The sequence below is a fragment of the Aphelocoma coerulescens genome, chromosome 6 (genome assembly GCF_041296385.1).
Source record: "Aphelocoma coerulescens isolate FSJ_1873_10779 chromosome 6, UR_Acoe_1.0, whole genome shotgun sequence".
NCBI classification, from domain to species: domain Eukaryota; kingdom Metazoa; phylum Chordata; class Aves; order Passeriformes; family Corvidae; genus Aphelocoma; species Aphelocoma coerulescens.
Window position 1 is genome coordinate 7,004,078 of NC_091020.1, and position 24,296 is coordinate 7,028,373.

The following is a 24,296-nucleotide window of genomic DNA, read 5'->3' on the forward strand; positions in this document are numbered from 1 at the left end:
GCTTAACCAAGCAATGCATTTACACTTTTTTGAAATCCCAAATTAATTTTGAATACGAGGATCAAAAACATCTTAACTTGCACTCTTTAATCAGCCATTTTACGTTAGTAATGCAGGGATGTTGACATGAAGTTGCTTTGAGCAATATAAAACATATGCCATGGTGCACTCGTTAAGTAACTCTGCATAATGAGTTCCATCCATATAAATGACTCACCTCATTACTTATCACAGGTTCTTCTCTACGAAGATGGAAGAGGTATTCATATTCTTTATAGTGTTTAAATAAGCTGAAAAACAAGACAATATAGACTATTACAGCTGGAAGTTTTTGGAAAGGTGACAACAGTACAAGTTTTGTTAAACTAAGAGTTAACCTCCAGCATGGTAACAGTTCAAATTTTAAAAAGAAACAGTTGTTTAACCTCAGATACAACACATAGCATATTTAGCTTGCAGGATTTATTATCAGATGGCTGTAGAAAATACAGTGTGATACTTAAAAATCCATCCACTTAGCCCTTATGAAATTGAACTCTGAGAAGACAAAGTTCTACTCTGAAAAAAGTAATTCCTGAAACACTTATCACCAGGATACTTATGCCTTTAATATCAGCAATAGCAGACAAGAAGGAAACAAAGCCAAATCAGCTTTCAGATTCTGGGATGGGCTGCCAGTACGGGGAGAAAGTTTGATCTTGGAACACCAAAACAATAGAGAATAGAACTTACACTCTCAAGGTCACTTTGCAAAATCAGTGTATTATTTCCTCAAAGAAAAACTAAAAAAATAGATTGACACCAAGCAGCTTTGTGTATTACAACAAAAGTAACTTTAAATAGACTTTGTCAATGGCGTAAAATATTTATCTTTCTTAAAACACGTATGGCTTTCCGTTTCACATGTTTTAAATAATTTTCTTTGTTTCCTTTTCTAATGATCAATGATATGGCATTTGTTTAATCAAAAGTTTTGTTTGTCACAGTCCATCTGTTGCAATTAGTTCTTCTCTTACAATCATGATACAGAACTCCTGGCTTCTGTCACATCATTTTGACATATGATTTAAAACACTGCTCTGTGATTTCATAGCAAGTCCAGGTTGAAGAATGATTCCAAGAATTTATTGCAGTCCTGCCTGCTGTATCCATGAAAGGTAAAGCAATATTTGCAGGGAACATCTGTAACTGGTTCCTGTGCTTTCTGGCTAGGGACAGGACACAGGTTCTTTTCTTGGGAGACCCATCATCTGCATCAGCAGTACCTTTGCCTCGGTTCCTGCAAGGCCCATATTAGAAGACTGGCTGCCAGCAGCTAGAGGCTGCCTTCCTCCAAACCCCAAGCACACAGGCAATTAAATAGGTTCTTACAGTATTTGCAATTTGATTTAAGTACATTTTTATTGCAGCACTTCACCAAATAATTCCTAACATGTTTCAGCGGAGACACAGAAATTATGTTTAAAGAGAGTTCAAGACAACCTGGAAATTACTCACACCGATTTATGGAAATACATGTCCCCTTTCATATCCACCTGTAATTTGCTAAAATTCTAACAGGAATTATTTGAAAAAAGACAAAAAGTATTTTACGAACATCACAGACGTGCAAGAAATAAGACATATATCCTTCCAGTAGGATTGGCAGAAATTAATATTTCAAATTTGCTCTCTTACTTATCCTAGTGCTTTGGAAGGAAGACAGATTTACAGCACCTAAAAATCAGGTCCTTTCCCCTTCCCCTCCAAAGGTAGTATGATATTCTTTATGGACTATGCTACAGGTACATATAACTTAAAATATGTACCCAAAAATATAAGTAATTATTTTTGGCATTTCTGAATTTTATGTCTTTATTTTTAAACAGACCTCTGTTCAACCTGGCACCCCTAATCCTGTATGAAGGAAAGAATTCCCCCATTTAATGCTCTTTAAATCAAATCACATAAATTAGACATCAGCATTTATTTAGAAAAAACAGTGTAGTTTCTTTCTTCTATCGGGCATTATATAAAATACCCTTTTTTGTTTCTGTTTTTTTGTGAACAATTAAAAAATTCTGTACCAGTTTTTCTAGCAATTACACAGAAATAATTTTACTTGTGTAAGTAAGATTGTTAAGAATAGGCCCTCTTATGATGTCATACGAGAATCTGAAGGTGATTAACAATGACATATTTCCCCAGCTCCACTGCTTCCTGAAAAGAAAATGTCAGGAGTTATGCTGATGTGTGTTTGCCCAAGGAGACAAGATAAAAAGATGATAACTGTCACCTTCCACCAAACCTGGAGGTGTCATTGTAGTTGCTGCACAGTTTGCGCCAATGTGGTTAAGCATTTGTCCCTGTTTCCATTATAAATCCCGTGGGTTTAGAGCTCATCTGTAAAAATGTGATCTGAACTACAACATGTCATACTGTCTTGAGTAGAAAAAAAGCTACAGGCCTATCATTTAAAATTAAACAAGAAAAAATGTTGAACTAATACATTAATTTGAATTGCAATAAAACTCAACCTATTTCTGAGTTCATAAAGTTTAAAGTACACCCATTTAAGTGTGCCAATTCCACTCTTATTGAGAAAAACATATTCCAGTGACTGGAATAATGGATTGCATAAACTGGACACACATGATATGTTTCAGTGTATGTGTGCACATCCATGACGTCGCCACAGCATACATTTGTAATAAACTGAGCAGTTTGGACATACAATCACATATTTGGTGGCCAAAATACCATTCTGCTGCAAAAGTTTTGCAGCTTGATTGTATTCCTGCCCAGTTAATACTTTGGTGGTAGTACGAGGGAGCACCTAATCTCTTGGAAGAAATTCTTGTGACTGTGAAGGAATTACTTCATGGACAAGATATCTCTCAATGGATAATTTACAAGAGCTATAGACATGCTATTTGGAAAGAACATTTGTTCCATATAAATATACAAAAGACACAGACAGGAAGGGAGAAGTAAAAGGAGTTGAGACATCTCAAATGCCAAGTTTCCTTTTAGTTTAGGGCTAGTACTTGGCAGGACATTAGTTTGCCTTGACTACAGAAATTTGAGATTTAAAGAGATCTTCCCATTTCTTATGGGAAGAACTTTAAGTGTTTTATATTTTCCATGAAAAAGAAACAAAGGAAAAAAATCAGAGAGCAGGAGAAAGAGACAAATTTTATAGCCCAATCGTAAGAGAAATCGCCTGTGCCGGTTTAAATCCCCATCTAAATCCAAGTACTCTAAATTGGAAGGCTAATAGCTACCCCAGTATTTTTGCTTTTCTTCCAGAGAAAATATTTTTCTGCATTCAGGCAAACACTCTAAAAACCTCGTCTTTGCTGTGTTAAACTTTCCTAAAGAACAGTCAGAAAATTCCCAACAAATCTATGTATGGATCAGTCATATCTTACTCAATTTTAATGCCCATCTGCCACAAATCCCCCCTCTAGCCCCCATTTGGGTCAGAAAACGGCTGAAGGGCTATAGCTGCACTACAGTGGATGAGCATATACTACAGGAGTAACTTCTTAATTTTCCATCTCCTTGCCCCTGACATTCATGGATGGTTAAACAGCTTGAGAACCGTTCTGTCCATCACGTACTGCAAACAGGGGTATGTGAGTACAGCCACTGCCTTAACCATGGCATGTCAGTGGAAGAAGGTGTGTACACGTTACTATACAGTAAAAACTTTATACAGGGGCATGACTGTTGCTATCAGACTCAGTATTTTTCTCAACTAAATAACGAATTTACTGCTTCTTGCATCTCTTTCTGTCTCTGTTTAAAAGACAAGACGTGTCACAGAACCTTTTCATGTACATACTGGACTTTTGCTGATTTTGGAATGCAATATATTTATGACTCCTATATGATCATAACCTTAATTCTGTAATGTACAAAACTTTAAATCACTTCAGTCCACTATAACTGTCAAGGCCAGACAAATACTTACAGTAACAGGCAAGATCTACAATTTTATTCAGATGGAATCTAAAAATAGCTTTTAAAAGCAAACCAAGAATATTGTTCTTACACCACTCTGTTTTCTTTTATCACTCAAAACAAAACTCAAAAGGAGTATTTTCAGCATAACCTTACAATTTGATAAACTTCCAGTCTAAATTTATTTTCTGGGCTTTGACATCTGAGGCCATATCTTTACTGCTCCTTGCATATTCTCTCTTCTTTTTCATGATTTAAAGTTTGGCATATGCAGTATGTTGGCACAGTAGGAAATACCCAGTAAAATAATAGCAAAATACTAGTAACAGTAGTAGTAGTAGTAGTAATAATAATAATAATAATAATAATAATGGTTGATTTTGTTGTTCTTGTTGTTACTGTTATCAGTCATTTCCCTGCTATATTAGATTACTGAAATAAGAACAGATTGTGTAGAAATAAATACCTGATAACCAAATAATCAATGATTGCTTTGGCTTGCTCAATGCTGAACAAATTCAGGTCACCTCCTTCTTCTGAGTCAGTTTTGCCTCTTCCAGTCATTGCTCTTTCAAGTTCTTTTAAATTATTTCCCAAGGTCATATGTTTGTCTGCAAAGTAATCCCAAAGAACAAAAACTATGAATAAACATGACAGGGTGGGATGAGTTTTTTGGCTCATTTTAATTATAAGACTTCTTGAAGTTTTAGTTATGACCCATCACAAAACTGAAAAAGCAACAGGAGTCAAATGCTTCTCTCTGTTGCCATTATTCTCATCAATAAAGTGTCCATTAAAATTCCATCACAAAACTACCACTCTGCCTTCACAATGGAAGAATCACAAAAATGGGTGTTCAAGACACTACAGCTTCCCCTCTTACCTATGCAGAGAGAACCACAGGCAGATTAATATGCAAATTTGAAAGGCAGAGTATATTTTTCTTTAAAATAGTCTACTGCTTATGTACTGTAAAACATTATTCTTCTGACCATGCCCCTTGTAACATAAGCCACTAATACAGGAACAGATATTAAAAAGGGTGAACAATATTTTTAAGTGCTTACAGTCATAACAGAATAAACATGAATATGCATAATATACATATGTATGTATCATCAAACTTGGAGACATTTTTGTATCCTTCCAAACCAGATAATTACTTTACATTTTTACCCTGGAAATCAAAACCAAATGCCAAAACAGGTTGGAATTCGAATTTAAATTCTGTTTGTTAACTGTCCTGACAAAAAGGAAAATCTGAAATATATCAGTGCTTGCTGAACCTATAAAAAGAAAGGATTCATTTTTCTGATTTGCACAGTGTCTGCCATCACTAGAACCATGGGGAGTTTAAAGAAAAAGCTTCAAATACAATTTATTTTTTCCTTTTATATCTAAAAAAATCTACAGAAAAAAATGGGGAAATATCCACCAGTGGTGAAATAGATTTATTTTCCTTATTGTTTTATGTCTCTACTGATACACTCCTTGGGTTTTTTGTGCAGAAAACAAATTAAAAGACTTAGAAGACTTCTGTTCCTTTATAGTTTTGCCCTTTAGTGGTACAGTAATCAAAGGCTTGAAAATTTTACCTCACTTTTCAGTAAGAGAGGCAGCACAATATAAATAACCATATGGGAAGGGACAAGAAATAAATGCAGAGAATGTAGAGGAAATAGAAGCCATAGGAAATGAGGAAAAGCAACAGAACCAGAAATGTCACCCTTTGTAGGGAAGTGAAGGCACATAACAGGATCACCTAGCCCCTGAGTCTGCTGCCAGCTCATCTAAATTTTCTCTTTCTTCTGCACACCTGATTCTCAGTCCCAACCATCTGTCTCAGGAAGACTCTTGCAGAACTTCTGTGAGGTAAGGAGCACTTTACCCTCAATGGATAGAAGAGGAATCAAATCACATGACTCATTCTGACTCCCAATCAAGCATGGCCTCCAGTTTCCAAACCTCAGTTTTCCTTGCTCCTTTGACAGCCTTAAATGCATTTCCACACCCTCCTTCTCTAAATCCATTCTTCCTGCTCAATGCTACCCTTGCTACTACAGCCAAGTCAGCTTAATTCTCCAGGCTGATTGGGTCCAGTGCAGGGAAAGGAAAATAAAGGGTCACTAATACAGAAGACATCAGAATTTTGCTTTTAGTTGAAATGTTTGGTAATTACAAGAAAATTCATCTCAGCCCTGGGCTACAGCATACTTTGTAAAATGGATTTTTCAGGGGACTAAGCTGTGAAGTAAATGTAAGAAGTTTCCTGCAAGCATTTAAAAACCACATTTTCTTTCTCTAAAAACCATGTATATCTTAGCCAAATCTAAATGGATTTTCACAGGACAGCAAAAAGCAAATTCACAACTTTTGCTCGCCAAACCTTCTATCTTTACCTCAGAGCACCAGGGCACTAGACCTGTCAAAAAAAAAAAAAGACACAAAATAGGTTCTTTTTCCCACAGCCTCTGTCTGCAAGCCCACTGAACTGGTTTATATACAAAAATTCATGAAAGGCAGACAGTGCCATGGAAAATTTCAGCTTAAAGAGTTAAAAGTTTGGCAAAGCTTAATGCAACTAAGATGACATTCCTGAAAAACATCAGTCAGCTTTAATAACGGGTTGTGCTACCAGCCTGTCGTGTACACATGTATTACACGGTCTCATAAAACTAATTTCTGACGGGTTTCCATTCTGCTCCATTGTTACAGTAATATAGTTAGCATATGTTAAGATACTTCCTCATTGGAGACAGGAAGGACAACTGGAATTCCAATGATCATAAAGCACGTACATATTCTGTCAAAATTCCAAGTCAGAAAGGCCCTTGAACTAAATTACAATGAAAGAGTATAATAACTATTATGAACTTGATTTTAAATATTCGCCTTCTCTTTTGAATGAAACTGCTGAGTCCTTTCATTCTTCCTCTGGGATGAACTTTTCTCAACACAATCACCTTCAAAGTGAATGTTAAGCAAGCATCAGGATCTCTGAAAAAGAAGGTTTTAGAGGACACTGCTACCATTTTTTTCTGGCTATTTCATTCCCACTAGATCAAGCTTCATGCTTTGTGGCAAATTTCCTCATAGCCACAGGAACTACGGTCCCTTCATTGTCAGTTTTCCTCTTCAGCAGCAATGCCAGTTTACTTCCCTCACCAGTCCTTAGTTAACATATATTCTGTGCCAGAAGTGCAGCATTTGCCATATAGAAAGCTGTCTGAGAGTTGACCTCCAAGGATAAAATAACTGTAATTCACCTGCTGTAATGCTACAGGATGCACTGAATATCTCAAACAGCAGAGAAATATGCCCAAGGCTACAGTGAGTCAGTCACTGAGACAGCTGGAATTAGAATATAGGAGCTCCTTGCTCTCACTCTATTGTAATTATTATTTATTTTACCATAGCAAAGAAAAGGTCTCTTCAGGACCTGGCCCATTTGTACCACATACTGTACAAAGAATGAGGAATATTCTGCTCAAAATACTTGAGTTTTCTCTAACAAAAATTCAACATCTGCTAGTAAGAATTATTTTCAGGCACATGGTCTAACATACCAACATTCAAGAGGAAAATAAATCATTTCACAATTAATTGTAATTAAATATCACTTTATTAAAATGACTGGGAAACATTCTTGCCTTCTACTTCAGATATTTATTTTACAATTCTTAATTATACTTACGTCTGAGATTCTCCAAGACGAAATTTAATAGATCCATGAATCCTGAGAGCTGGATAAGACTGAAGTTCATTTCTTTAGCCCACCAAAATCCTGCAGTATAATAACCTAGTAAAATAGCTTCTTTCAAAGATGTCTTTAGTTGTGTAAGATTCAGAAATTCTTCCATCTTTCTAAAAAAAATTGCAGAGTAAAATAATGAAATTAAAAAATAAATTGCAGATTCCAAAGTCTTACGTGGTCTGCTTGCAATTGTATCTATATTTTTTATTATTAGTTGCTATATTATTCATGTGTGCATAATGTACACAATTTCTTGAATTGAGCTCCATCAATTCCTAGGTAAGAACATTTATGATCAGAGGACATATAAAAAAGTAAACAATCACCTGCAGGTTTCAGCAGACACTATTCAAGTGCTAAGACACGACTAACAAAAGAACAAAAATTAGAGCATTACAAAACCAAATACATTTAGAATTCCAGAGAAAAAATGAGTGTTTTCATCAGGAACTGGTTTGTGGGATGAAATGACACAATTAGTCTCCACTTTCTACTATCACGCTTTCACTCTGATTGAGATAATTTTACAGTAGTAATAAGATCTTGTTTCCATTTCAGGATTATTTTCCATGTGGTCCCTGATGAAAAATTACATTTGAAAATTAATGTAAATAATATAATATATAATTACTGAAAGTAGCTAAAATATTTAGAAGTTTAAATTGCACTTCCATAATGGTCCAAACATTTAAAAAGAGCCTTATCCCATTTTACTGGCACACGATGAAAATTTTTCCACTTACTTTAACTTGCAAAATGTATGAAAAAATACACTCCCTTGTAGGAGGCCATACTGTTGCTGACACATTTATGTCTACTCTATCCAAACACAGAATTAGTTAGGTCTTTTATAATAACTGTCTGCTTTTTTCCACATGAAGAGAGGGGATGGGGGCTAGGACTTGGTTTCAATTCTTCCAGTACAACTTCAGCCATGTCTCAGGTTTGACATGTAAAAAAAAAAAAAAAAAAAAAAACGGAAAAAAAAAAAAAGTTTTACATTAAAGTAGTCCTTGCTTCTTAACTACAGCTGAGGATGCAGGTGCCAGTGATCACAGTTTCTAGTCCCCTGTAAAAGAGCAAAGTTTTCCCAAGCCCTGCTGCCTTCTCACTCCTTCCTACACTAATCCCAGATAGCAGCCATTAGATTTTCAGGGGTTTCACCGACACAGTACAGACACTCTGTCAAATGAAATGAGTTTCTTTTTTTAATTAAAGCCTCAATAGCTAACAGAGTAAAGCATATAATCCAATCAGTTTTGTTTAAAACATGTATTCCTTTGTTCTGCATGACAAATTTGTATGGCTGCACACATGCAAGTCAGTTAAAAACACTTAACTGTGTCCTGAAATAGAAGTGGAACGTGGCCAGCTGAACTTTCCAAGGTTTGAAACAGTCCATATCCTCTCTCTCTGAAGCTTCTGCCAACTCTGTGTTTTCATAATCAGAGCTTCTCAGGGATTTAGATTTTCTCTGATTCTGCTACCAATGCCAGTACTCATCTTTTCAGTATTTTGTAAGGCATGTCACTGACAACAGTATCTGTAAATGATTGGGAAATGATGGGGCAGTTAGATTTCCTAGTTACCCTCCCTGCTTTTTCTTTCTTCATGGGGCTCCAGTCCTATGAAGATGGACAGCAGTACCAAACTCCCTGAGAGATGGGAATGCAGGACATTAAAACTCTCATACTGAATCAGACCTATTCTGATTTTCTAACCTTAGCTGTGGCCTTCAAACTGCTTTTGTAAATAGACACAACACACTGTGGTAAACAAAATTTTAATGCTGCTGCTAAACTGCTTAGTGTGCATAAAATACCCTGTAACTATGCTCCTTCCAGTAAGATGCAGTATATACTTAAATTCCCCTTGTACAGTGTGTATATATAAATACATATATGATCAGCTGAGACTAAAAGAGAATATGATCTTTCAGTGCTTTTCTTTTTAATCTTAATGAGAAAGTTGCACGAAGAATTGTGTCGTTAAGCACATTTTAGTCTCCAGTGGCATACACTTCAGTCTCCTCTAAATTTAAAGAGACCTATTGTGCAAGAGAAAACAGGAAAGGAAAGAATTTTTGTATTATTATTTGATGGTAGTAAATTTTCTTTCCAGTTTTCTTAAAAAAAATCCCAGAAAGACCTTTCCTCCATAAGAATAGTGACAAATAGGAAAACAGAGTATGTTTCAGGAATATTTTAAGCTCAATTAAATGGTTACCTATTCAGAGGAACAAAGTTGGATTTTATATATTCCCCCGCCTCTTCCTTCCCAAACTAGACCAGCAGCCCAGCCCTTTGGCTTTCAACTCCCTAAGAACCTGCTAGCAGACACAAGCGCTCCTAAATAATTCGTGCACTTCTGGAAAGCCTCATCTTTCAAATATAAGTCTGCAGTCTCAGGTTAAAATCCTGGCCTCCTAAATTCAGCTGCTATTAAACACTAATAACAAGAGAGAGTGTTGGCACAGGAAAGACAAGATAGGCTGACATCAGAAGTCTTTGGCTGTCTCCTATTTCCCCAGTGCTCCATAATGGTGACCTAGTAATGCCTTATTGAGCTTTCCATCCCTTGCTGAACTTTAAAGACCTTTTTGATTTTTTGGTAACTCATGTTACAGTACAGAATCTCAAATGTTTTAGCAAAAAAAAGTTACCAAGTGAGACTTATTAAAAAAGCTCAGTACTGACCTATTCTTATTTCCATCTCAGTATTTTGTTTACAGTGTATTTAAAGCTATTGTAAATTCAGAAACCACAACAATATGAAACACAAGTGGAAAAAAAGAAGTCTAAGCAAAATCAAGATATACAGGAAACACAGTAACCAGACTGGATCTGAGATCAACAGTATTTCTTCCATCTTCTGTGAATAATATTAAATATCAATGATTTAACTGAACAATTAAACACTAATGACATAACCACCACAAAAGAAATCTAACAAATAGGCTGCCATTTTTATTTCATTATTATATGGGTTCCAGCATTGTTGTCATTGCTACTTACTTTTCAACTCCTTCCAGATTTTCTTCTGACAAGGCAGTAATTTGGGAAAGAGATAAAAAATTCCTATTAATAATCTCCTTTCCACCTACATCATCCTGATCATGGTCTTCTTCCTGATCTCGGACTTCTTCCTGCATACATACATATAGGAATGTAGTTTTAAAATGTTTATTTTATTATGTCAGTAACTTATCTAAATAACATTTTTATATTGAGGAGGTATGCAAGGGATTAATTCAACAAATGCCAAAAATGTAAGACAGCTATAATTATATGGCAGTAACACAATACCTTAACACATTCTCACTAGAGAAAAGCTGGGCAGATACATGGAACATAGTATTTTTACCATAAATTCATGTGGGAACACTGTGACATATTATGTGCTGCACAAGATTAAATTAACTTGCAAGTAAAAACAACAGAGATTTAAAGGTGCAAAAGAATCCATGAATCTAAATTTGACCAACATGATACTGCATTGCACAATAATTAAATTTTAAAATTAAGTTTCTCCTAAACATATTATGAGAATACACACTTATTACTATGCTATTTGCTTTCCACCCTGTACTTGACTGCATTTTCAAATTTACTGTCTACACTGAATCTTTCCCTAACCAAGCAAAAGTCCAAGGTGTTTGTTGCAAAAGAATGATACACACACAAGGATCTGATAGTACTGCTCCTGGGAAGGATGTACATGTTTTAGGGGATAAAAAACTGAACCTGAACTAACAATTCAATGGTCTTAGAAAAAATAGGAACATTTTATGGTATTTTATGTTGTGTGGTCATTGACAAAAAAGAGATTTCAGTAAGAAATCTATGAAATGCAAAAAACAGTAGAAAAAAATCCCCTAAAACTGGTTCAAAGTAGAATATGTAGGTGACAAAGTGAGGTGTCAAAGCACATTACAAAATGTGAGATGAGGCAGCCCCTTCAGAGAGGTGAAGGCAGGGGCACAAAGGACAATGGTCACGGGACAGAGTGCTCCAGTTGAAAGGGACCCACAGTGAGGCAGCATAAGAAAAAATAATTCACTATGAAAATATTTAAGCATTAGAATACATAACCCAGAAAGGCAGAGGAATCTCCTCCGTGCAGGCTTTCAAGATCAAACTGGACAAAGCCCTGTTGGGCACTGGGTGCTGGCCTAGCTCTAATGAAGCAGCTGAACCAGTCCCAAAATGCCTTCCAGCCTCCTGCTGGGAGTCTGTCTGGCCTGACCACACAAACACCTGATCACAATTTGCTGGTAGCAGGTATACTTGTACATCAGCAGGACCTGGGGTTTAGAGAAGTGCAGCAAGGCAAAGCTTGCAGAATCCTGCTTCCAGCTCACATGGGGAGAGTGAAGCAGAATTCCTGACACACACTGATTTTTGAGTCTGACCAGCACTGCTCTGGGCTGACACCAACTCACTCCAGCGCTGGTGAAGGAGAGCCCCCAAATAAAGCTACACTACTCCCCCTGCTGCTGCTGAACTGCAAGATGTACTGAAATCTGGGACTAGCTGAAGAACCACAGTCAAGAGGGACCAAACAAGACTGAGAGCAACAAAAAACATTCACTCAGTGGACAGACTATTCTTCCCCTCTCTAATTAAGTACTAGAATACTCTCACACGTACTTTAATAAGAAAAATTACTGTTCCCAACTGCAGTCTCAGATACAATGTCTCATCAGAACAGGAATGGCATAAACGAAAGCTTCCTTCACATAGTTAAGAGCATGACGTTAGTTTGCTTTTATTAGCAATAATTTACACAGCATAAAAAAAAATAATCCTACAGTCAGTAATGCTGCTATAATTGAAGCTGCAGGGAAGAAACAATACCTCTACATGCTAATATTATACAATTATTGAAAGACCTATTTTAATAAGTAGAAAAAATATAAACGCTTTCCTGAAGTGGTGTCAGAAATCTGTTGAACATGAGATTTTCTAGAAGCTGTGGAAGCTGAATTAAAAGAATAACTGATATTGATGTTTTGGAAACTGAATTAATGCTCCTCCCTCACTTTCTCTTAGGATGTTCAATACATAGGATACTTAAGTATTTATAGTGACCACTACTATACAAATTACGTATTAGTGGTCAGTCAGTCAACATCTTACTGGGCATACTTGTTAGTAAGGCAAAATGCTAATATTTTACAAGTTGCAGTTTAAACTGAAGAGATGGGCAGCTGCTGTAACTCAGTGTTGCAGATAAGGCTCTGTAATCTGCACATCAAACCACAACAGTCTACAGGGCAAAGTGAAGGCTTCCCAAGAACCATTTCATCACATTCCCAGCAGCAATATTCCCACCAATGCATTACTGTTTTTGTTAATGTTTGTGATAAGGATGGGGTTGGGGAACCACTGTCCACTTTAACAAGCACAGGTATCAGATAAGAAGAAATACTTATGTTACAAATGTTACAAATGACAGATGAGGAACTACAGGAGATAAAGCACGTGATTTAAAAATATTTTTTTTAAATTAGCAATGTTTCTGTAATTTAAAAAAGTCTTGAAGGTCCATAAATCATTGAAACAATCCTGTGTTTATGGACAGTTTCTGTTTGGGCTGAACCTACACAAACACACCTGACTGAAAGCTTACAATTATTTTGATTGATTACTTTTGTCCTTTGATTGCTGTCTTTAACCACTACTGAAAATACCGGGAGATTATTTTTACATGCGTTCACTGGTGTCAAAGAATTTACTGTTCATTTTAGTGTTAACTGCAGTGACTGACTGAGGTAATCCAAGGTGAGTTAATTCTAGTAATGCTATCTTCATGTGTCAGGAAAAAAAACTCCTGAACCAATCCTACCAATACACATTCTCAGCAGTAGACTTAGCCTATTTAAATACATGCTGCTACTAGAGAATTATTTGTTACTGTTTTATTTTCCTTTGAAGGATTTTTAGCTGTTCTGAATGCATAATATGTTTCTGGCTGTTCAATACATTATTCCAAGTACTGTGGGCATCCCTTATTAACAGCATCAAATCGAAATACCAAACCAAACATTCTAAAACAAAAGAGTAAAATCTTTCTAAATCTCTCAGCCAATGTTCAAAAATTAAACAGGAAATAGCAGCAGCAGAGTGATATAGTTAAACAGCAAATGCAAAACACCTCTGTGTTTACAGGGGTGGGGAAGAACTCTCAAAACCCCAAACCCATACTAGGTCATCCCTGGCTAGGAAAAATGCCCCACTACCCGCAGTTTTGGTGAGGGCCTTTCCAGAGTGGCCAAACCTTGAAACACAGCAATGGAAATGAGCACCAGCATTCCTGAAGAAAAATAAGCTTGTCCTCTGAGATGAGCCCTCTGCAGAGGTTGAAGATAGTATTTGCATTTGTTTGACAATATACCACCACACTTTGCAAAATCATGGCTTCCAAAAATATACGCTTACCAAATCAATTATAGCAAATACTTGAAGTGTAAGGAACCTAAGAGCCTGCTCTCCTCAGCCTACCAAGGAAATCAGACTGGACTCAACTTTCCAGTAGCTCATGTAAAGCAAGCTCAGCTACTCTGGCTGGGCTGACAGCAGTGCAGATGTACCCTAGAAGAGTGTTGTATATCAGTTACAACTTTAATCAAAATGGGAATGAAAAAAACCCAACCAAATTACACCAGCAACACAGGCTGTTATTTGTATTATTATACACATTTTGTTATCAAGCTGTCAGATACTTCAGCAGCAGCAGAAAATCCTGAAGCTTTCTACATAAATAGTTAAGGCAGAAACAGAAACACATTCACTGTTCCTGTTTGTTTTTAAAAGGCCCCACTTGTCCACTCCCACAATGGGAAGTTAAGATCAATAGTTGCTGTTTTTAGTCATAAACATTTCTTTTGTCATCAAACAAATGAGGAAATAAAAATAGCAGCACTAATTTCAGCTACCTTCAAAAGGGAAATCTGCAGATGCGTTAAATGCAAAAGACAAAACCTATGGGCAAAGAAAGCTTTCAAGGGCCATTATAAAAATGATAGTGTCCTTTTAATAACAAAATATGTTGCAAAAATTTCACACAGTCCAAACATTAAGATTTATGGTTGACCAAATGTATGATGACAATAAATTTTACTGATGTTTTCACAGCTGCAGACCACTTATAGGAAAAAATGTGGTTAAAAATAAAGCAGCAGCAAGACTTGCTAAGATCAGGATTCAGATTTTCTAATATACCTTCTGCCAAAAGTCATTACAAGTCAGAACAATTATAAAAATATTCAATTTGAATCAAAAGGAATTGTCTTAAAAGGTAAGAAATTATATAAAAAAATAGTGCCAGAATAGTGTTTCCTACACCTTACATATAGACCATGCCAAGCTATCTTCAGCCAAAACTACAGACTATATAATGTAATTTATAAAGACACACAGTTTCACAGGGTTCCCAATAAAAATAAATCATAAAGGATAGACAGAAATATCACAAAGGTAAGCTACTGCGTGTGGAACAAACTTCAATACATAAGGAACAGAAAACACGAGAAAAAAAAATTGTTCACTGAATTCCTCTAAAGATTCTTTTTATAAAGCCATGAAGTAAAAACTACAAAAATTTCAGTGGTACATTTCAAACAGATGTACAATATATTTTTGACAGCCTGTCGTTTCCCATAGAGCACACCCTGTATCCTTTTACTGTGATCTGACTGCATTACCCCAGTGTTACGCTGCTCCAACTGCCAAAATATTTACAGAGCACTAACAGAGTGCACTGTGAGAGATGCATATATTTTTCATAAAGCATTTAGAATACTTAATAACACATTTCACATGGAAGAGGGTTTATTTATTTAAGGAAACCTAATTGTTAAGCTTTTGTACTGACAAAGATGCAACCATGACACTGGCTGAAGGCACTTAATCACTCCCACAACAGTCACAGCAACTTCTTGGCCAGCAGAGACAACAAAGCAGCTCAACCAGAAGAAAATTATCTGGTAGTAGCTACAGCTACATAGACAGGCTTGAGGGAAAAATTCAGAGTTGATGCAACACCTCATACGTTCTTGGGAGGAATAAATTTTATTCTTGTATCTCTTGACATGCAGCATGAGACGAGTTGCCTGTCAGAAACCACACCTCTGTCAACCAAGTCAAAAAAGGAAAGAGGAAAAAAACAGGGAGGAGGCTGAAGACAAGCAAATAAAGCACATATTAATGCAAACACTGTGGGTTTGTAAAATCCTCCAGCACACTTCAGCTACCTAAAACAATGAAAGGTGAGAAATACAACTGTGATATTGCTGGAAGGAAAGTGTCAGCTTGCTTCCACTCCCTCAGTGGTCTTTGAAAGGCAACCAAAAGCCTTTCCCTCAACAATTCAAAATTAGGAGATTCCTACGACCACAAATAAGCCAGCTGTGTTGGTTTGACCCAGGCTGGGTGCCAGGAGCCGACCATGGCCTCTCTGTCAGCCCCCTCCTCAGCTGAACAGGGGATAAGAAATATAACAAAAGGCTTGTGGGGAGAGATGAAGACAGGAATTACTGTCATGACCAAAATAGTCTCAGCTTGGGCAGAAAAATAATTTATTACCAATGCAATCAGTGTAGAATAACGAGAAATAAAACCTACATCTCAAAGCACCTTTCCCCCACTCCTCCTCTCTTCCCAGGTTCAACTTCACTCCCAATTTTCTCTACCTCCTTCCCCCAGGAGCACAGGGGAATGGGGTAGAGTGCTTGCAGTCAGTTCATTGCATGTTGTCTCTGACCCTGCTGCCTCCTGGGGAAGACTCCTCACACTCTAACCCTGCCCCAGCACAGGAACCTTTCCATGAGGGATAGTCTTCCATGAATGGTTCCAACATAGGTGTCTGCTCCATCATGACCTCCATGGGCCCCAGGGGCACAGCTGCTTCACCAGGGCCTGCAGAGCAATCTGCTCTGGCACCTGGTGCATCTCCTGCCTCTCCTCCTCTGCTGGCCTTGGCATTTGCAGGACTGTCACTCTCCCATATTCTCACCCCCCTCTTCCATCTGCTGTTGCATGGTTTCCTCCTTCCCCTTCCTAAATCTGTTATCGCAGGGATCCTCCCTCTGTCACTGGTGAGGCCAGCCTCACTGGTGAGGCCAGCCTTGGCTGGTTGTGGGTCTGTTCCTGGAGCTGGCTGGCATTGGCTCTAGTGGACATGGGAAAAGCTTCCAGCAGCTTCTCACAGAAACCACTCCTGTAGCTCCCTACTACCAAAGCCTTACCACACAAACCCAACGCACCAAGAAATAACCATACACTTCTGAAGGAGAGCCCATAACCGAGGGAAGCCTGGCAAGGCGGTGGGAGGTCAGACGCGGACGAGGCGCTCAGGAGCAGCTGCCCAGGGTGAGGTGAGGTGGGGTGAGGGACAGACCCGGCTGGGCTGTGCCAGCCCAGGCCCCGCAGTGTCTGCTGGAGGAACTGCCTTGCCGGGACAGGCAGTGTCTCTCCATTAAACTGCCTGGGGGACAAGTGACATAGGCGTATTTTTATATATGTATATTTACACACACACACTGCATTTTTAACACCACGCCCTTTTCTACACAGTCACAGAATGGGTAGGGTTGGCAGGGACCTCTGGAGGTAATACAATCCAACCCCCTGCCGAGGCAGGGTCACCCAGAGCAGGTGACAAAGGAACACGTCCAGGTGGGTTTGGAATGTCTCCAGAGATGGAGACTCCACAGCCTCCTTGGGCAGCCCGTTCCAATGCTCTGCCACCGTCAACATGAAGTTCTTCCTCATGTTGAGATGGAAATTCCTCTGTTTTGGTTTATGGCCCTTGTCCTCGTCCTGTCACCGGGCACTACTGAAGAGTCTGGCACCACCCTCCTGACCTCTGAGACATTTATTACCAATGCAATCAGTGTAGAATAACTACACTGTTTTGGTTTATGGCCTTGTCCCCTCTCAATCTCCTCCAGACTGAACAGGCCCAGCTGTCGCAGTCTCTCGTCACAAACGAGATGCTCCAGACCCCTCACCATCCTTGTGGCCCTCGGCTGCGGCTCAGCACAGACAATTTAACACAAAACACCCCAATCCCAGCGGGAGCGCACCGCTCCCCGCCCAGCGGTACCTGCCCGCGCTCCGCCATGGCCGCCGGCCCCCCGCACGGCTGGCCCCGCCCCCGCTCCCCTCAGAGCCCGGCCCCGCCCCTGACGGCCGCGCTGGCACCGCGACTCCGCCCAGCCAGCTCCTGCTCCTTTTCTTTAATAAACTTGGAACAGTAATGAACTAAAACGACGTTGAAACATTTTCTCTTCCAGCTTTGTATTGCATGTAGCAGCAGTAATTCAGAGTAATAGCAGTTACCTGCAAGATCAAATAAAATGCAAGCATTTGGTAGGTGAACAGTAGTGAGAACAAAGAAAGAGCTAACTTACTTTGCAAAGTTTATGGATGTGCTGAGGGAGCTGGTGTGACAAAACAGCTTCTTTGCACTGCCCCACATAAAGCAAGGGCCTCCCGGGATTTCTGCAGCTGCTTCGAGCTCTGCCACTGCTTTGGAGCAGTTTGCCACCTTCAGAACGTTGTCATCATCAGTTTCTTAAAATGTGCAAACCACTAAGTACCTGTGTCCTAGCTGGGTCACGAGAGACAAGAACATGCCCATTATCCACTAAGATTGTGATTTATAGTGTGAGATTCACCACGTCTGTAGCTCCTGTTCCTGCTCAAACACCCTGACCCTCACTGACACATGTAGACCAATCGCGCTTCCAAAAGGAGTCAGAAATCTGTTTGAGGTTCAGAGAGCTGGATCCTGCAGTGTTTTGTAGAATTATTCATAGTATTTTAAAGAAATAGAGCCCGCACTGTGAATTTTAAAGAAATAGAGCCCACACTGTGAATTCCTACAATTTGTGCTGTGCTTTGTGGCTGAGAGTCATACAGCTGTGTTACTGCCCCTTTTACTGTGTATATAAATCTAACCAAATAACATTATTCAGAGCTGCAAGCACTGCACGTAGTAAGGTGTTAAAACTGGGGATTAAAGTGTGATATTTGGATGCAATATAACATTGTGTACATTCATTATTATGTTATCTAGTTGGTAAGAGATAGATGCTAGACTTAACCCTGCATTCCTCTGGAACCGAAAATGCCCATTGATTTCCATGAACATTTTCAATGTAAAAGACTTGGTGGCTCAAAGCCTTTAGAAAGATCTAATTCTGTTTCTCCTGCTCAATATTAAAGGACTGAATTCTCTCTTACACAAAACCTGAACTGAGTAGGTGATTGAAGCTGAGCACTGATTGAAGCTCAAACCACATTTCCAGTAGTGAGCTCCTAAACTTCCTACTTTTCAATTTAGATTTTTAGAGAGTTGGTGTCAGAAGGCTTAGAAATTAAAAAAAAAAAAAAAAAAAAAGAAAGATTCAATAGCCATGCCATCATCAAGCCATGCCATCTAATTTCATGTGGATCCTTCATGTTTACAAAACCACATTTGTGTGTATGTGAATATTTAAGGTGGCTTTTTGATTTCCTTCAAATGCAAAACTTGTAAGTGCAACACAGAAATACTGAACTTAAAATGCTGACCTAGTCCTTTCTGACTACAGGTAACCATGGTAGATTTTCTATCATTCCTAATGGTCACAGAGTCCAGGTTAGAGGAGAACAGCAGAGCTCTTTCTCCACTAGAGTAGGTGTGTTAGATGCAATGGTTTCCTGAAAGTGTCTGTTCTGGCATATGTAATTCAAACAGGGCATATTTGAAAATCTGGCTTTACACGGTAAGTGCTCTTCTGTTTGTTTGAGAAGCAACCAGAGTTCAGGCTGGGAGATGTTTTGCCAAGGCTGGTAACATTCAGCGCACGAGGATCTTGGAAGGAACACTTAATCTTTATCTTCTCTCTTTGATTGAAAGCTCTTCAGCTCATGGTGCCTGGACCACCTCCAGGCTGTACAAGATAACCACCACACAGCTCGCTTACACTCAGCACTGGCAGGGGCTGGGCAAAGAGCTGGTTATTCCCCTCAATTTTCTTCAAGTTCTCAGATTTTCATTTTGCTAATTATGCACTGAAGCATCACAAATGCAGCAATTCCACACTGCTCCCTGCACAATGAACTACACAGTTGTCTTTGTAGAAATGCTTTCCTCTTCATCATGATACCATATCTTTTGGGCAGGGAGCAGGTTCACCTGCATCACACAAGTCCATGTTAAAAGGGGAATAAAGGTCACAGCTGCAAGCAAAGCTTTGATGGTGCAGGCTACCTGCAATTGGAACACAACCAGAAGCTGCAAGTTCTCCAAAATATTCCACTGTGTCCTCCAAAGTTTTAATAACCAAGGTGATTCAGTGTGATTTGGTTACGCGTTGCAGAGATCCTGGCACTTCAGGAATAAATGAAATGTATTAATTTAAGAAAAGGAATGAATTTTCAGAAGTTGCCTTTTACAAAGCAAAGGTTTTGTAAACTCCAGGCCCACAGAAACATCCTCCTACTGACAGAGATCCTATGAAAATGTTCAATCGCAAATATGTTTCCATTCACTTTTAGTTAAGCATCAGCAAGCACAGTAATTAGATGCAGGCAAATTCAGGATGAAAAGCAGATGGAAATTCCTAGAGGAGCTTTGCTTGTTACATCAGCATCAGATGGACATATAGCTCCCCTGGCTGCCAGCCCTCATGACAACAAATTTCTTATACTCATGCCCTGTGGGACAAGAATTGAGAAAAAACCACGGGCAAGTGGAGGACTTGCACACAGTATTTGGGTTTGACCCTCCTAGTAACAAATGGGTAATTTGTGAAAGCAACAGGACATTAGTGTTACATGGCTCTTACTAAAGAGCCCTGTGTTACTGTACATAAGGGCATTAACATAGTAATTAATCATCCCCTCCTGGCTCCTTTAGAACATTCTTCACAGATGCTCTATCCAGGGAACAGCATTCCCTCTAAGGTAATGTTTTTCTGTTTTACATATATAGCTATACACCTTCAGAAAAAAATTCTGGGCATGATTATGTACTAGGAAAAGAAAAACATAAATCCCAGGTTGTCAGGGAAACTTGTTTTTAAAACAAAAAGATAATTCTGCCATTTCTAAGGCAGTATCCAATTAAAATGAGATACAGGTACAAGAGGATAACTGCTTTGGTGTATCAGCAGCAGGATAGATAGAGTTCTGAGTTATTTAGGGAGAGATACTGCTTCTTTTTTGCTCATTGTTTGTCAACACAATCTAGCTCAGTATCTCTCCCTGTCTGTTTAATTAATAGGTAGGTAAAATTTCCAAGTGATATGACAGTGATTTTGAAAGACTTGTAATGTTAGTACTCGGCCCAGCAATAAGAAAGTACAAGTTAAATGTAGCAAATCATAACTTTTCAATTATTCAAAACAATATGCATACAGAGAAATGAAAGTAGTAAAACGTGTATTCTATCAATGATTCCATTATCCTCTCACCATAAAGAGAAGTGGCTCAATGGAGGATAAAAGCAAATTTTAGATTGATTCTCTTCTTGATCATAGCCAGAAGACTGCTATATCTATTGCCAAGAAATTGAATCAAGGTTCATAGAAATCCTAAAAATTAGATATAAAAGACTTAAAAGAACATGTAGCCCATCTCCAGGGGACCTGTACTTTTTCTTGCCACCAAGAACTTCAAGCAGAAATAGGAATGTATTTAACCTGGTAGTTCAAGACAGCTCCTTACTATGAATTAAATTGTAGGAATAATGTAAATGTGCATATAACATTGCAGTACACCATCAGTATGAACTAAGAAAGCTTAGGTTTTTCTCCCCTCTAAGTACCTTTTAGTAAAAAACCCTAAACTATGAGACCTGATGCAAAAGATAAAGCAATATGGATAATTTAGAGCACAGCTGTTTCAAACTAACTAACCTCAAGGTCACCAATTGCTAAAACAAAACCCAAAATCTCTGTAGAACTCAAGGACTCCTCACAGTAGTTATTCAAACCAAGACAATCCACTCAGAAGTCCCAAATTCAGGACAAGAGATAAAAAGAAGAGCACTGACCACTGAATGACTCTAAGCCCCCTAAGTCTTATACAGCCATGAGTGCACTGGTGACAATGGACAAATAATTTAACATAAGCATAGTGTAGGGGTTTGGGTTTGTTGGGAGCATTGTTTCACTGACAGAGCACTGCATTCTTCAGGAGGACACACTGCAGTACAGAATGTGCCAATTAATGCCGTGAGAAAAATCATCAGAAAGAATAATTAAACAAGTTATAATAGCAAACAGAGATAATCTATCAAATACAGTATTACATATATTCATATTCTAGATAAAATATGCTATATATTAAACATATATGTAAGTATTGGTTCTATGTAATATATATGCATATATTCTCTCTTCAGACTGCCACTTGAGTTCTGATTCCCACCTACTCTGTATCTTTTCTAAGGATATAATTTATACTGTTAATCTTGGCAAGTTTACATGAACTGGAGTATATTTCACTCCATGAAAAAGATGAGACGTTAATCTTCCAGGCAAACTCTCTTGAAATTTCATTTTGATAGACAAAACTTGACTTTTCAGTTTGAACTACTGCTTCATTCTGTTGGCAGGCCAAAGAAGATAGAAAGACACAACTGTGTGAAGTATTACATCTTAGTAACAGAGCAAAGCCTACAAAAAAAAAAAAAAAAAAATCACTGCTTCCATTGTCCTTGCCCTTTTGCTCCCAAATGGGAACATCATTTCTTTCAGAGATTTCATATTCTACTCCTTTCATGCCTTTCTTGTGAAGCTCTATTGATTTTTTGCCACCTTCTCCATATGATATTAACTAGCTTTTAGAATAACATATAACAATTTAGGGCAGCAAGTGAAAAAATACATCCAGCTGAAATTACAGGGGGATTTTCAATAGAGAGACTATAGGTATTCAAGACAAAAGTTGTCTTGTATACTAGAGCTGACTGTATTCATTGTTCATTTGTGAATCGTTTGCTTGTTGGACTACACAGCTTCCAAGGTGTCTCAATATCTCTTTAGTTATTTAATAATGACTGGTAAGCCTAAATTACTGGGACATAACATAAGTGGTGTCTTGGAGCAGAATCCCAGCTATGGCAGGAACACCTGGACAGTCAGTCTGGCAAATGTATCTCCATTTTACAGAGTGAGATCTATCCAAGAGAGTGAAATTTGCCACTCTGCAGTCTAGCAATACATCCGAAGCATCCCTGCCACCAGAACCAAGTAATGAATTGGGTTAGATGTCACGTGTCTTCTCCTTGTGTACTTGGAATTACAGAGTACAAATCCCAGGGAATGGATGAGCACACTCAGGAAGAATGTGTCCGTGTAGTCTCCTTAAATGTGTAAGCATAAAGGTTATTCTGTGATCACTAGGCAGTAGGGTTAAAATTACGATGAAGCTGTTTGTTATTGCCCTTCCCCTCTTCTTCCCTGACTCATTTGAGATTATGGACTCATCTTGGCAAAGTACATTAAAATAAAAGGGTATATAACTCAGTAATCAGTCCTGGGAGCACTTTCCTTCCTGGATTCTGAATTTGAAATATCTGCTGTGCAAGCATATGTTTATAGAGAGCTGCAAGGAGGAGTTAATGTCCATATTCACTCCAAAAAGATTATGTAGTTGCATGTAAAAAATGAATTTGCAGAGCTCTAGAGAGCTTAAGTATATTACTTCTAGTAAAAATAAAACTCATTGAGCAGAGGACCCAAGGCCAGCACATGTATTTGTGCTAAGAATATCACTTTAACTGCATACGAGCTCTGCATGTGATGTCATATGGAACATTCATGTGTTTCTCCTAGAACAGGGGTCAAATGCTTCCATAAGGTATTTATTAAAGTAATGTATTGATTCAGCTGAGGCAGAATTAGCCTGTTGTAGAGTGGAAGTCTGATTAGTCTAACCAATTCTCGAGTTCCTCAGTATCTTAGAACCCAAAATTCAAAGGAAGAGAAAGATGGGACACAGCTCACATACACTCTCCTCTGCTGACACTTGTAACTGTTGGGTTATGGAGAACAGGGGTATATTTTGGTCCACAGGGAGCAGAGTTACCCACATACTTATCCTAGGAAATTTAGAAGGAGAATGAAAAACCTCAGCGCACTGTTTGACAGTGTTCCTTGAACTGGAGCTTATGCTTTTCTCATTTACTTGAAATTTGAAAGAAGATGATAGAAGTTAATGGAGTTTCATTATGGTACAGCAGTGTAAAAGGAATCATCCCCCTTGTTTTAACATCTGTGAACATGATCTTCCTCTTCCTCGCAAACAAAACATATGAGATTCTGCCCAATTTTAATGCTGTTTGGCATCTGTGCCTATACTGCCAGGGACATTCAGAACCATTTACATTAACAGCAAATATTATTTTCACTCTAAAGAAGGAAACATATCCTTATTGATATTCAGCAAGTGGTGCGTTGTTGCAACCAAGATATAATTTACTCACTTGTCTGACTGGATTACATTACTCCATGCATTTTGTAGCTTCATCTGTGAAAAATCGAACTTTAGTTCTACTGCTGTCATTTCCCATAATTCTTCTAAAACAATCTGTGGCAAAA

General features: G+C 38.3%; 1 protein-coding gene across 4 annotated transcripts in view; it reads right to left on the reverse strand.

Annotated features, from left to right (window-relative positions):
* Positions 1-24,296, reverse strand: part of CABCOCO1 (ciliary associated calcium binding coiled-coil 1) — a 198,734-nt gene that overhangs the window by 33,219 nt on the left and 141,219 nt on the right. For 2 of the 4 annotated variants that reach the window (XM_069019098.1, XM_069019096.1), the window contains exons 1-5: positions 17,807-17,830; positions 10,714-10,844; positions 7,640-7,809; positions 4,412-4,556; positions 218-290 (exon numbers count right to left, since the gene is read on the reverse strand). In XM_069019098.1, coding sequence (XP_068875199.1) covers positions 218-290; positions 4,412-4,556; positions 7,640-7,809; positions 10,714-10,844; positions 17,807-17,824 — 537 coding nt within the window. In that variant the 5' untranslated portion in view covers positions 17,825-17,830. Of the gene's footprint in view, positions 1-217; positions 291-4,411; positions 4,557-7,639; positions 7,810-10,713; positions 10,845-17,806; positions 17,831-24,296 lie in introns of those variants that run through there. The other 2 variants (XM_069019095.1, XM_069019097.1) reach the window with 1 other exon arrangement.